At 38.3% G+C, this 12,364-nt stretch overlaps 1 protein-coding gene and 1 pseudogene across 2 annotated transcripts in view; one reads left to right on the top strand and one right to left on the bottom strand.

Annotated features, from left to right (window-relative positions):
* Positions 1-12,364, top strand: part of LOC122901167 (minichromosome maintenance complex binding protein) — a 48,257-nt gene that overhangs the window by 19,414 nt on the left and 16,479 nt on the right. For both annotated transcript variants that reach the window (XM_044240630.1, XM_044240631.1), the window contains exons 2-7: positions 921-1,006; positions 1,643-1,783; positions 1,912-1,953; positions 4,130-4,231; positions 8,291-8,435; positions 11,182-11,333. In XM_044240630.1, the coding sequence (XP_044096565.1) occupies positions 921-1,006; positions 1,643-1,783; positions 1,912-1,953; positions 4,130-4,231; positions 8,291-8,435; positions 11,182-11,333 (668 nt within the window). The remainder of the gene's footprint in view (positions 1-920; positions 1,007-1,642; positions 1,784-1,911; positions 1,954-4,129; positions 4,232-8,290; positions 8,436-11,181; positions 11,334-12,364) is intronic.
* Positions 6,961-7,171, bottom strand: LOC122901382 (annotated as a pseudogene).

Genomic DNA, 12,364 nt, shown 5'->3' with positions numbered 1-12,364 from the left:
TTTATTTATTTATTTGACAAAGATCACAAGTAGGCAGAGAGACAGGCAGAGAGAGAGGGGGAAGCAGGCTCCCTGCTCAGCAGAGAACCTGATGCGGGGCTTGATCCCAGGACCCTGGGATCATGACCTGAGCTGAAGGCAGAAGCTTTAACCCACTGAGCCACCCACATTCTCTATTTCTTTTACAGGTTTTGTCTTCCTCTTAAACATAAATGTCATAAAACACAGATGAGGAAAGATTGAGGGACTGTTCAGACTGAAGGAGGTTAGAGAGACATGAGCGCTATGAGCAGTATGTGCTCCTGGACTGGCTCCTGCACTGACGAGGAGAAAGGGCAGTCGGGCAGCATTGGAGTGTGGTGGTAGTTTAGAGAGAAAGTGGTATCGGTTTTGAGTTTCCCGAGGTGGGTAACAGTACTGTTAGCTACGTAAGATAATCTCTTTGTTCAAAGGAAACACACATGGAAATACTTAGACGCAAAGGTATATGATGTGTATAACTTAATCTCAGACGGGTCAGGAAAATACATATGAGGGATGAGATAAAGCAAATGGAGCAAAGATACAGCAGAATCTTCATGTGATTTTCTTGAAAGTTTGAAATTATTCCCAAATTGAAAAAAATTTTTTAGAACACCTTCTCATTTTAGGGTAGTTAGAAAGAGGAAAATGTGTATAAAAATGTTTCCAAAGAGCACTGTGCTTTGTCCAGGTAGCTTCGTATCTCATTCTGTGGGAAGTCTCAACTAGGTTGTTGGCTCCTGAGAGCCTGCGCCAGGCCAGCACTGGCCAGTGTTGTACCCAGCCCCTCAACAGGACAGCTTCCCTAGTGCCCAGTGTGGCAGCGCTCCACGAGGTTGTGACCTGAACACAGGTCAGCTCTTGTCCCTTTGGCTCTGAAAAGTCCGTTTTTCTTTCAGCTCAAAATGGAGTTAATCCTGACTGGGAGAAGAAAGTAATTGAATATTTTAAGGAAAAGCTGAAGGAAAATAATGCTCCTAAATGGGTAAGTTTATTGCTATTTTCAGAGGAGAGGGTTGGGCTTTCAGTTTCTCTCAGTAGAGTGGTAATCCACACAGAATTTTAGTATATGTGCTGCTGAAGTAAGTGCTAAAATTTTAAACTGTATACATTCATGTGTAGTGTCTTCCCCTTTAAGTGCGGATGTATTAAAAGATTTTGCACTTTTCCAACTGAAATTTAGATTCAAGCGAGTCAGTGCTTCTGTGTTGGAGCCTCTAGGTGGCAGTGTGTGACCGTGTTACTTTCTAAGACCAAAAAAATTAGTAATTGTGAGTCCTGAATATCCTTATTATCTTCATTTAAAGAAAATTGGCATGTACTAGTCTTAAGCGAAGAGCTCAACAAAGCAAATAAATGCCTTTCTGCTGCTTGAGAAGTGTTTTTAAGGAAGAACATCCTTTTATGTTAGAGTTGGATGTCATTATACAAACTTGGAGGAACATAAAAAATACTTTTGTGTCCAGCACTTTTGTTATGTTGACTGTTGAGATCACTGGCTTCCTAATGGGGCTTGGTGGGAGGTGGTGCGGGGGGTGGGGTATTTCTGGATATACAGCCTCTGTATATGTGCTTAACATTCTACAGATAAGAATATTTTATTGACTTGTTTTCCTTTCAGGTACCATCACTGAATGAAGTTCCCCTTCATTATTTGAAACCTAACAGTTTTGTGAAGTTTCGTTGCATGATTCAGGATATGTTTGACCCTGAGTTTTACATGGGGGTTTATGAAACGGTTAACCGAAACACAAAAGCACGGGTATGTATTGCTTGTTTTCCATGAAAATTTCTGTTTCTAATTAGTGGTATTTTATCCTTGTGTTGTTTATGGTAGTTTTGATTCAGATATACTGACATGATGCTGTTATCCTTTGTTTTGGATCATAGGTCCTTCATTTTGGAAAATATAGAGATGTAGCAGAGTGCGGGGTATGTATTCTTAAGATATATAAAACATCTTAAGAACTTCTTAAGCAGCGAATTTATTTCTTTGGGTTCATCTTAAGTGTATTTATTTTGTGTGTAAATAAGTTTTAAGAAGTCATGTGAAATGTTTTATTTACCTTTTATTTAAGCTTCTCTGTTAAAGTTTTTGATCTTTTAAAAATCTCTTAAAAGGTGGAGTATTGTAAATAACTAATTTCTTTCTTTTCCTTATATCTGTACACTTGGTTTCAAAATTAGAGGGTTATGGTAAATTCTTTTAAAGTAAAAGTGGAAGATTAACTTAGGGCTTAACACTTGCTTAATTAAATTTCATTACGTCCTGCAGCTTTCTTCCTAGGAGGAAGAAAGTTTTTAATAAATTTAAACTTTCTTTGATAAAGAGAAGTAAGGGAAACTTACATATCAGTAATGGGAGAGGTAAGAAGGTAGAGGACACTGGATATAACTGTGGTTATGAAAGGGATAGTCTTGAGGTAGAAACTTACTAGAGAAGCAGTTATAGAGGCACTACAGTATATCTGCAATTTTTAAAAATTGTTTTTTTGTGTGTGGTTCTACTGAAACTGGTGGTAATTGTCAGTCGTTGAGGGGGGAAAAATCAAAGTATCACAGGTGGGGATTGATCAGCAGGTGCTTAAGTAGAAAGGTGGCACATTGGTGGAGCCCCCCCATTCTGGGTCTAGTTCTCTGCTTTGGTGATCCAGACTTCCAGTTTAATCACATTATGTGGGGCTTTTTACATACTGGAAGTCTGACTCCTGCTTACCCAAACCTCAAGAGATTGATTTGTAAACCCTAATACTAGCACATTTACTCACAGTAGAGGGTGTGCCTGATTAAAATGTCCTAGCTCAGTGCCAGTCTGGACAGCAGAACAGCCCTAATATGGAAGGTTGCTGCAAAGATTCTATAAAACAAAAATGTAACTTCATATAATTATTTAGGGGAACTCATGAGAGTTGGATTTGCTAATCTTTTTTTTTTTTTTTAAGATTTTTATTTATTTATTTGACAGATAGATCACAAGTAGGGAGAGAGGCAGGCAGAGAGAGAGGAGGAAGCAGGCTTCCCACTGAGCAGAGAGTGCAATGCGGGACTCGATCCCAGGACCCCGGGATCATGACCTGAGCAGAAGGCAGAGGCTTTAACCCACTGAGCCACCCAGGTGCCCTGGATTTGCTAATCTTAACACATAATGAATTCGAGGTCTCCCAATATCTTTTTTCTTTGAGAGTGTTTCCATAAAGTAAAATGTGGTGCCAAGTCTAATGTGTCAACTTTACAGATAGTTGCTGTGTCCCTTATTTGAGGAGCCCTTAGTCATATTAGCCTCATCTATCAATACACAGTAATGGAGTATCACCATAAGCTAGTAATCTCAGCATCTGGAAATAGGAAAGTAAAATAGGTGAGTCTGTCCACGTGTGACACTTCTGAAGGCAAAGAGTTTGTATTGTGTTGCTAGAAATAATAAGTAGAAGCACCAAACCAGGAATACTTTGGGCCTGGAAAGAAAGAAACACATAGAAAGGCCTGCTTGTACATACTAGCTCAGATGAAACTTGATGTGCCTTGGTTTGGGTCCCTCCTTCTACCACCAAAATGGACTATACATTTTATTTTACTTTTAAGAGATTTTTTGGTAATATATGTACTCAAAGTAATATGTGCTTATTGAAGTAATATTTTAATATTGCATCTTGGGTTCTTTCTATGTCTTAGAATTTTCTCATTATATTTGAAATGGAGAACATTCCTTTTCTGGGGAATATAATCTGACTGAAATCTCATGTCAGAGTTACTGCTAATGAATATTTCATTAAGTTCCTATTTTATAGGCTGATACTGATAAGGTCTATGAAAGAGACAGTGCTTTGTCTTTGAAAAAAATAAAGTATCCTGTTTATTAAAAGATTTAATTTTGTGACAGGGTGAGATGTATTATGGACTTAAGGGAAGGTAGTATATTGATGGTTGCATGTGAAATGGTTTTATGTCTTTTTTTTTTTAAATGGGTTTGGGCTTGGTATTTAGTTTTTAATTCTTAATGTGAAGAATTTACTGTGGTTTTATAAATAACATGAATATGTGGTTTGCTAATTAAAGTTTTGTTTTTTTCTTAATAAAACTTTAAATATGCTTTTTGTGTATATCACAGCCTCAACAAGAAGTTGATTTAAACTCCCCACGAACTACCACTTTGGAAAGACAGACTTTCTATTGTGTCCCAGTGCCTGGGGAATCTACGTGGGTAAAAGAAATATCCTTTATCTAAAGTTTCTTCTGTGTTGAGTGGTTCCTGATTATATTCTTAATTGAAAAAAACACAATTAAATTTTGAGTTTTTGAAACTTAATGTTTTTACACCAACAAAATAAGCTGGAAAAAAATTGTTCTTCATTTACAGAACTTGGCTTTATTTTAATGAAATGTTTTTCGTTTGTCCTAAACAAAAAAGTTTATAAAACAACCAAAGTATGTGTCATTGGGAAATGATAAAATTGTGGTACATTCCTGTAGTGAAATACTGTTAAAAAGATTGAGTCCACCGTGGATTTAAAGATACTGAAAAAGTACCATAATTAAATAAAAACATAGTTTCAAATCTTAAGGGGTAACAACATGTTGGCTCATTGAGAGATGTAGAAACATCTTGGTATACTTTTTTTTTTAGGTGTATTTCACATACCCTGAGATATGTAGATTTTAAGGGAGCACTTGAGTGGACAAATGCACACCCATTTAAATTACACCTGTGAAAGTAAAGTACTTGTTCCAGAAAGTTCCCTTGTGTCTTTCTAGGTACCTCACTCACCTTTTATGACCATTGTCCTGATTTCTTTCACTGTAGCTTGGTTTTACCAATTCTGTATGCCAAAAAATGGATTCATGCAGAGTCTTGTGTCTGATTATTTGTTCTCCATAACACATTTGAGATTCATCCGTGTGTGTGTGTGTGTGTGTGTGTGTGTGTGTTGCTCATTCCTTTTTATTGCTGATTTTATTTGTTTATATTTTTTCCATTTGGTAAGAATTTGGGTTGTTTCCAGTTTGGGGGCTGGCATTTTGTGAGAAGATTTTAACAGTTTTTTCTATGTATCAGTTGTGATAAGTTGTATTGTTCAAGGAATTGTTTCAAAATCATTTAGTCTTAGTTGAATTTATGTCAGTAACAAAGCTTTTCATAATATTTCCTTAATTTCTTTTTCATGTCTGGAGGATATCTAGCAATGATCTCTTTTCATTTATAATAATGTTCATTAATTTTTTTTTTATTCTTGATCAGTGTTGTTAGTGGTTTGTCAGAGAACCAACTGTTTAATTTTCTGTTTTCTATCTCATTGACTTTTGCTCTTATTTCCTTTTATGCTAGTTTGGCTTTAATTTTTCTCTGGCTTCTCAAAGTGGATGCACAGATCATTAATTTCAAATCTTCCCTTTCTTATATTAGCATTGAAGGCTATATATTTCCTTCTAATCACTGCTTTGATTGTATTCTAGACTTTGATTTGTTTTTACCATCATTCAACTCAAAATATTTTCTAATTTCCCTTGTGATTTCTTTTTTGTTCCTTGATCTTTACAGCAGTTTACTTCCATTCATCCCCTCATTCTTTGTGTTGCTGTTGTCCTATACTTCATTTGTACTTCAACTATAGAGCCCACAATATATTACCCTGTTTGCTTTAAACATTTGTCTTGGGACGCCTGGGTGGCTCAGTTGGTTAAGCGTCTGCCTTTGGCTCAGGTCATGATTCCAGGGTCCTGGGATTAAGCCCCTGAGATCAAGCTTCTCTCTCTCTTTCTCTCTCTCTCTGTCAAATAAATAAAATCTTGAAAAAAGGGTGCCTGTGTAGCTCAGTCAGTTGGGCATCTGCCTTCAGCTCAGATCTTGATCCCAGGGCCCTGGGATTGAGCCCTGCATTGGGCTCTCTGCTCAGTAGGGGCCTGCTTCTCCTCCTTCCTACCATTCACCCTGCTTGTACTCTCTTCTCTGTCAAATAAATAAATAAAATCTTTAAAAAAAAATCTTTAAAAAATTTGTCTTCTACATAAATTAGGAAATGAGGAAAAAGTGTCTTGTATGTGTTTGTGGCATGTACCATTTCTAGCTCTGTTCTTTTTTTTTTTTAAATGGGGTCATTTAACTCAACTTTTCTTTAAGTACAGATCTGTTGGTGATGAATTTTTCAGCTTTGGTTCAAGGAAAAATGTCTTTGTTTCACCTCTATTTTTGAAGGAAGTTTTTGCTGGTTATAGAATTCTAGGTTGACAGCTCTTTTCCTTCCCCAGCATTCTGGTGGTCTTGTTTCATTGTCTTCTGGCCTCCATTGCCTTTTTTTTTGGATCCAGAGTGAGAGTGTGGGGAGGGGGAGAGAGAGAATCTTAAGGAGGCCCCATGCTGGGTGGGGAGTCTGATGCAAGGCTCAGTCCCCAACCCTGAGATGTTACCTGACCTGAAATCAGGAGTCAGATGCTCAAACCATTGCACCTGCCAGGTGCCTCTGGTCCCCATTGCTTTTGGATGAAGGGCTAGCCGTCATTTTACTCTATCCCTATGTGTGACATCTTTGTTTTTCCCCTGGCTACTTCTGATGTTCTCTCTCTCTCTGTGGTTTTTGGCAGTTTGGCTGTGATGTGGGTCGGTGTGGGTATTTTTGTGTTTATCTTGCTTGGGTATTTTTGAGGTTTTGGATCTGTGGACTGGTATTTTTCAGATTTCAGCCTTTATTTCGTCAAATGTTTTTCTGTACCAGTCTCTTGTATTGTCTCGTTTTCTGGGAATTCAATCACATAATCATTAGATGTTACTGACCTCCAGGTAACTGAGATTCCGTTTGTTTTTGTTTTCATTGCAGATATCTTTCAGTTCTTGATTTTTCATTTGGTTCTTTTCCATTGTTCCCATTTCTCTGCTAACATTCCTCATCTTTGACTCATCAGTCTTTCTTTAGGATTTTAACCATTTATTTGAGATATTGAGCGTGTTGGGGGGGGCAAGAGGGAGAGGGAGAAGCAGACTCCCCCCTGAGCAGGGAGCCCAATGTGGGGCTCCATCCCAGGACCCTGAGACCATTACCTGAGCCAAAGGCAGACACATTACCAACTGAGCCACTTAGATGGATCTTGTCTATATTTTCTTTTAAACTGATAAGACCAGATACTACACTTGATCATAGCCAAAAGGCCAAGAAGCGATTGTATTTTCTTTTAAAATTGTGAATTTTAAGGTTTAGAGGGAACATATCTCAACATAATAAGGTTTAAAGGGAACATAAACATAGCTCTCTCTCTCTCTCTCTCTCTATATATATATATATATGAAAAAATAGTGAATTTTAGATTGCCTTTTTAGTGTCCTTGTCGGCTAATTCCAATATCTGAGTCATCTTTGGGTTTGTTTTTATTGGTTATTTTTAATCCTGATTGTAGGTCATATTTTCTTGCCTCTTCATATATAACTAATAATGTGTTACTGTATGCTGATGTACAACATTGTAGAGAGTTCGGTTTTGTCTTCCGTCCACGAATGTTGCGTTTTATTCTGACAGGCAGGTGATATAAGTGGATCACTTTGACCTTGTCATGGCTTGGTTTTGCAATTTGTTAAGGTGGGTATGGAATAGCCCTTGGTCTGTAGGACACAGCCCTTACCCATGAAATGTGCTATTTCTGGTCACACCTCAGTGCCCAGGTTGTCCATCAGGGTCCAGTTCTAGTATTGTAGAAGTCCCGAATCTCCATTTAGCTCCCAGCCAACTAGCAGCTGTTCCCTGCTAGCCCTCAAGGAATCCTGACTTGTACATCCATGGTGTTATGTTCAGCCAAAGCCCCTAATGGAGCCTGCACAGGTTTCTTGGTCTTATCTGCAACTCTTGCCTCTGTTACTTTCTGCAGCTTCCAGTTGCTCAGGAGCCCGGAACGGTGTGCTCTGTTTCTCTGTGGTGCAAGGGCAGGGCGCTTGCTTCTCTGTTGCGGTTTGGAAAATGTTCCCAAGAGAAAGCTGGGAAGGGTGTGGAGTTTACTGGTGTGTTTCCTTATTGAAGAACTATAACCTTATGTTCCCTTACAATGTTCAGTTACTGAAAACAGTTGCTCGTATCTTTTGTCCAGTTGTGTAGTTTCTTCATATATAGCATAGGTGGGGCACGAGGTTAAGCTGCTACTCTCATGATCAGAACTGCAAGTCCAGTCTTTTAAAAGGGTGTTTTAATTTTAGCCAAATTGCCAAACTAATAATCTTGTATTAGCCCTAGAATTAGCATACCTTAGGATATTCCTCAGTTCCTGATAGATTTTCCTTAACTTTTCATTTAACGCCTATGTTAATGCAAACCAAGCTCGAGTCAGTCCTTCAACGTCCTATACTCCTAGTCGTCACAAGAGGAGTTACGAAGATGACGAAGATATGGACCTACAGCCCAACAAACAGAAGGACCAACACGCAGGTGCCAGGCAAGCAGGTGGTGTGAGCCAGCAGGCTTTCTGTTTTCTTCTCCCGCAGGTCCATTTCCAGAATTAATTGTTGTGTGATACAGCTCTAGATTTAGGAAATGACAGCGATTTGACAACCTTGCATTCAAGTTCATCGCTGTTATAAACAGTCTTGAGAATTTTTGTAATACTCTGGTCAAACCGTGCTTCATAACTGAGCAGTTAGGCATCACTTAGCGAGAGGTGTCTGCTTTCCTGTTAGTTTTTAAGAGTCTCAGGTGGTTAGTGGACAAAGGTCTTTTTCTCATTCTTTATATTTTTATCTCAGCTCCTAAGTAATATGGAAGTCTAGTAGTTTATCCTGAAAATGTTTTTTTTTAAATATCTGAAAACATCCTTTTTAATTTTCCTTTGGACATAGTAGAACTTTATTTTTTATTTTTATTTTTTTAAGAGATTTTATTTATTCATGAGAGGGACAGAGAGTGTGTGCATGTGTGCACACAAGCATGGGGAGGGGCAGAGAGAGAGGGAAAAGCAGACTCCTTACAAGGCAGGGCGCCTAACCCTGGGATTATGACCCGGGAGTGAATATTATGACCCTGAGCCACCCAGGCACCCCAAGATAGTGGTACTTTAATTTAGTAAGATTGAAAACATCAGAGGAAAACCATGAAATTGTGGGGCACTAGGTAACTTCGTTCTCAACTTGAGACCAGAGAGCCCTTAAGATAGTCACAGTTCTATTCTATGTACACACATTTGTAGTGGTTTATCTTGAAACCTGCTGAAAACCCAGTAAATTTTGATTAACATGGAGACCAAAGTTTGGAATATCCAAAGAGCATGAGATAGTTTCAGAATTGGCATATTTCATTCCTGGTTTTACCAATCAGTGTTTAACAATAGTGAGTTTCTTTATTGCGGCAGGTAGAGAAGTTTGACATTATTCCTCCTTTTATGGCCAGTCATTTCTCTGTAGCACCATCCTCAGAGGGCAAGTTGAAGGGTGGGGGGGGTTCAAACAAATCAGACTAGTCAGGGGGCATCTGCAAGATTGGGTTGAGAGTGGTAAACAAAGAATTACTAATGAATTTCATTTAGCCATGTTTTCCTACTTTATATATATTTCCTTAGAGTTAAGGCATACTTTAATGTTTTTAACATCGGAATGTTATAGTAAATCTGTACAAATATGGTGGTCTTTTTCTCCACCCCCCAAATGCTTATTAAAATTAATGGTGTATCATAACAATAAGTAACATTAGAATCCAGGATATATGGTAATTCTGTTATCTAAGCAACTGATGATCTCTCCCCCTTTTTGCTTTTATTTGGATGTCCTACTGTAGGGTTTTTTGTACATTTGGGTGCATCATTTATTTACAATGTAACTTGTTTGTTGGTTTCTCAGTAATCTTTCAAGCTATATATATTTTAAAAATATTTTTGAGATAAGTGTAGATCACATGTAGCTGTAAGAAATAAGTTTCTTCTGATGGTAACATCTTGTATAATTCTAGTAGAATATCGTAACCAGGAAATGGACGTTGCTACCGCCCAGTGACCTTAGATTTATATTTCCTACACACAGTTATTTGTGTGCGTGTATTTTGTTCTGGGCAGTGTCGGCACATGTAGACTAATGGGACCACTACCACAGTCAGGATCCAGAATGGTTCATTGCCCACATCTTTCAAAGTTGTCCTTGTAGAGGCCTTCCCACTGCTCTCCTGCCTCTCCCCTCCCCAGAAGTCCTTAATCCCTAGCAAACACTAACCCATTCTTCATCTCTGTACTAATGTTATTTTATTGCAAGAGTGTTGCATAGTCGGGAATACTTCAGTTTAAAAAAAAAAAAAAAAAGATCCCGGTCTAGCTTAACCTTAAAAAATAATGGTAAGTTACATAAATGGAATCATACAGTATGTATACTTTGTGGATTGGCTTTTTTCAGTCAGCAAAACTTGAGATCTGTCCAGATTAATCTGTGTATCAATAGTCTATTCCTTCTTATTGCTGAACAATATTTTATGGTGTGGCAGGCTATATGTTGATTTTAATTAATTATAAACTGTGACCACTTCAGGGATAGAGGGCATTTTTAAAGATTTTTTTTTTTTTTTAATTTATTTGTCAGAGAGGGAGAGAGAGCACAGGCAGACAGAGTGGCAGGCAGAGGCAGAGGGAGAAGCAGGCTCCCCGCTGAGCAAGGAGCCCGATGTGGGACTCGATCCCAGGACGCTGGGATCACGATCCGAGCCGAAGGCAGCTGCTTAACCAACTGAGCCAGAGGGCATTTTTAAAATCATCCTTGTGTCCCCAACAACTAGTCTGATTCCTACTACACAATGGATGTTACAAATATTTGGTAAATGAATGTATTGCTATATGATTTTATTCTGAGTAGTAAGTAGAAAAAAGTATGTTCTACCAAGGCGGGTTTGTTGTTAGTAGACATCTTTAGATTAAAGTTGTCAAAGTAACTGTAAATATTAATTTTGAAAATATACTTGAGATTTGAAGAGGGGAGCTTTTTGCCATTGTGTTGTGCAGGAGAAATGATTAAATTTTTTAGATCTTCATAATCTTTCTTCTCTTTTAGGTTAGACAAAGGGTTTTGTTAGCATATCTTCCTTAAGAACTGTAACAACTTGAAGTTTTTTTGTGTTCAGAAGCATCATTTATATCAGACTTGAAAGGCTCTTTAGGAATGTTCTTTCTCTCCAGGAAGCCTTAAAAATGACTAAGTGCAGTGTTGTTCTTTGAATTTAGGGAGTGTTGGTGGTCTTCAGTGGTGTGGAGAGCCAAAACGTTTAGAAACTGAAGCTTCTACTGGCCAACAGCTGAACTTCTTGAACCTCTCTTCTCCTTTTGACCTGAATTTTCCACTGCCAGGGGAGAAGGGCCCTGCATGCCTTGTGAAGGTACTAAACCTTTTATAGACCTGACCTTGATGTAGATGTGGAATGTGTCTCAAAGTTAACATGGAGTACTCTTAGCATTTGTGTTTATTTTCTGTAGCTGCTGGAGTGAATATTCACCATGTCAGTGGTTTTTAAAACAACAAAAATTTATCAATTTACAGGCTTTAGGTCAGAAGTCCAACATTGATCTCACTGAAGATAAAAATCAAGGTGTCCTTTGGGCTGCATTCCTTTCTAAGTGATCTGGGGGAAAATCTGTTTTCTTGCCTTTTCCAGCTTCTAGAAGTGCTCACATTTCTTGGCTTGGGGCCCCTTCTGCCATCTTCAAAGCCAGAGTGTTTTCATAGTCCCCTCTTCCTGGAAAGGACCTTTGTGATTCGATTGGGCCCAACCAGATCATCCAGGTTAATCTCTTCATCTCAGGGTCTTGAATTTATTCATACCCCCTTTTGCTTATAAGGTAACCTGTTCACAGATTGCAGGGAGTAGGATGTGGACCTCCTTGGGAGGCCATATTCTGCCTACCACGGCATTCTTAAATTCAGTTGAAGATTATGGGGCACTTGGCTGCCTCAGTCGGTGGAGCCTGCAACTCTTAGTCTTGGGGTTTTGAGTTTGAGGCCCATGTTGAGTGTAGAGCTCACTTAAAAAAACAATTGAAAAATATTTTGAACACAGAAGTATAACAGTTTTTTTAAAATTCATGTGAATTCCTATGTCATTTCCAGCTTCCAACAATATCTAACTTTTTCAGCATTCTTGTCATCAAAATCTATTTCTCATTTGTATTTAAAATAAAATAGAGGCAAAAAATCTGTTGGCAGTTTGTTCTATTTTGCCTACCCTGGTTTTTTAATCCTGATAGGTGAAGCAAGCAATGTAAGTTTCAGAAATGATCATTGAGAATTTCCATTCTTTTATTTTGTGTTTTTAACTTAAGCGGCACTTCAGTTCTGTACCATAGGGACCAGAGTGAGGACGGCTTTCCTGCCATGTTTCAGTTCAGCCTCACTAAGAGGAGGCTTTGACAG

The sequence above is a fragment of the Neovison vison genome, chromosome 2, assembly GCF_020171115.1.
Source record: "Neovison vison isolate M4711 chromosome 2, ASM_NN_V1, whole genome shotgun sequence".
NCBI classification, from domain to species: Eukaryota; Metazoa; Chordata; class Mammalia; order Carnivora; family Mustelidae; genus Neogale; species Neogale vison.
This window is presented reverse-complemented; position numbering and strand designations above follow the sequence as displayed.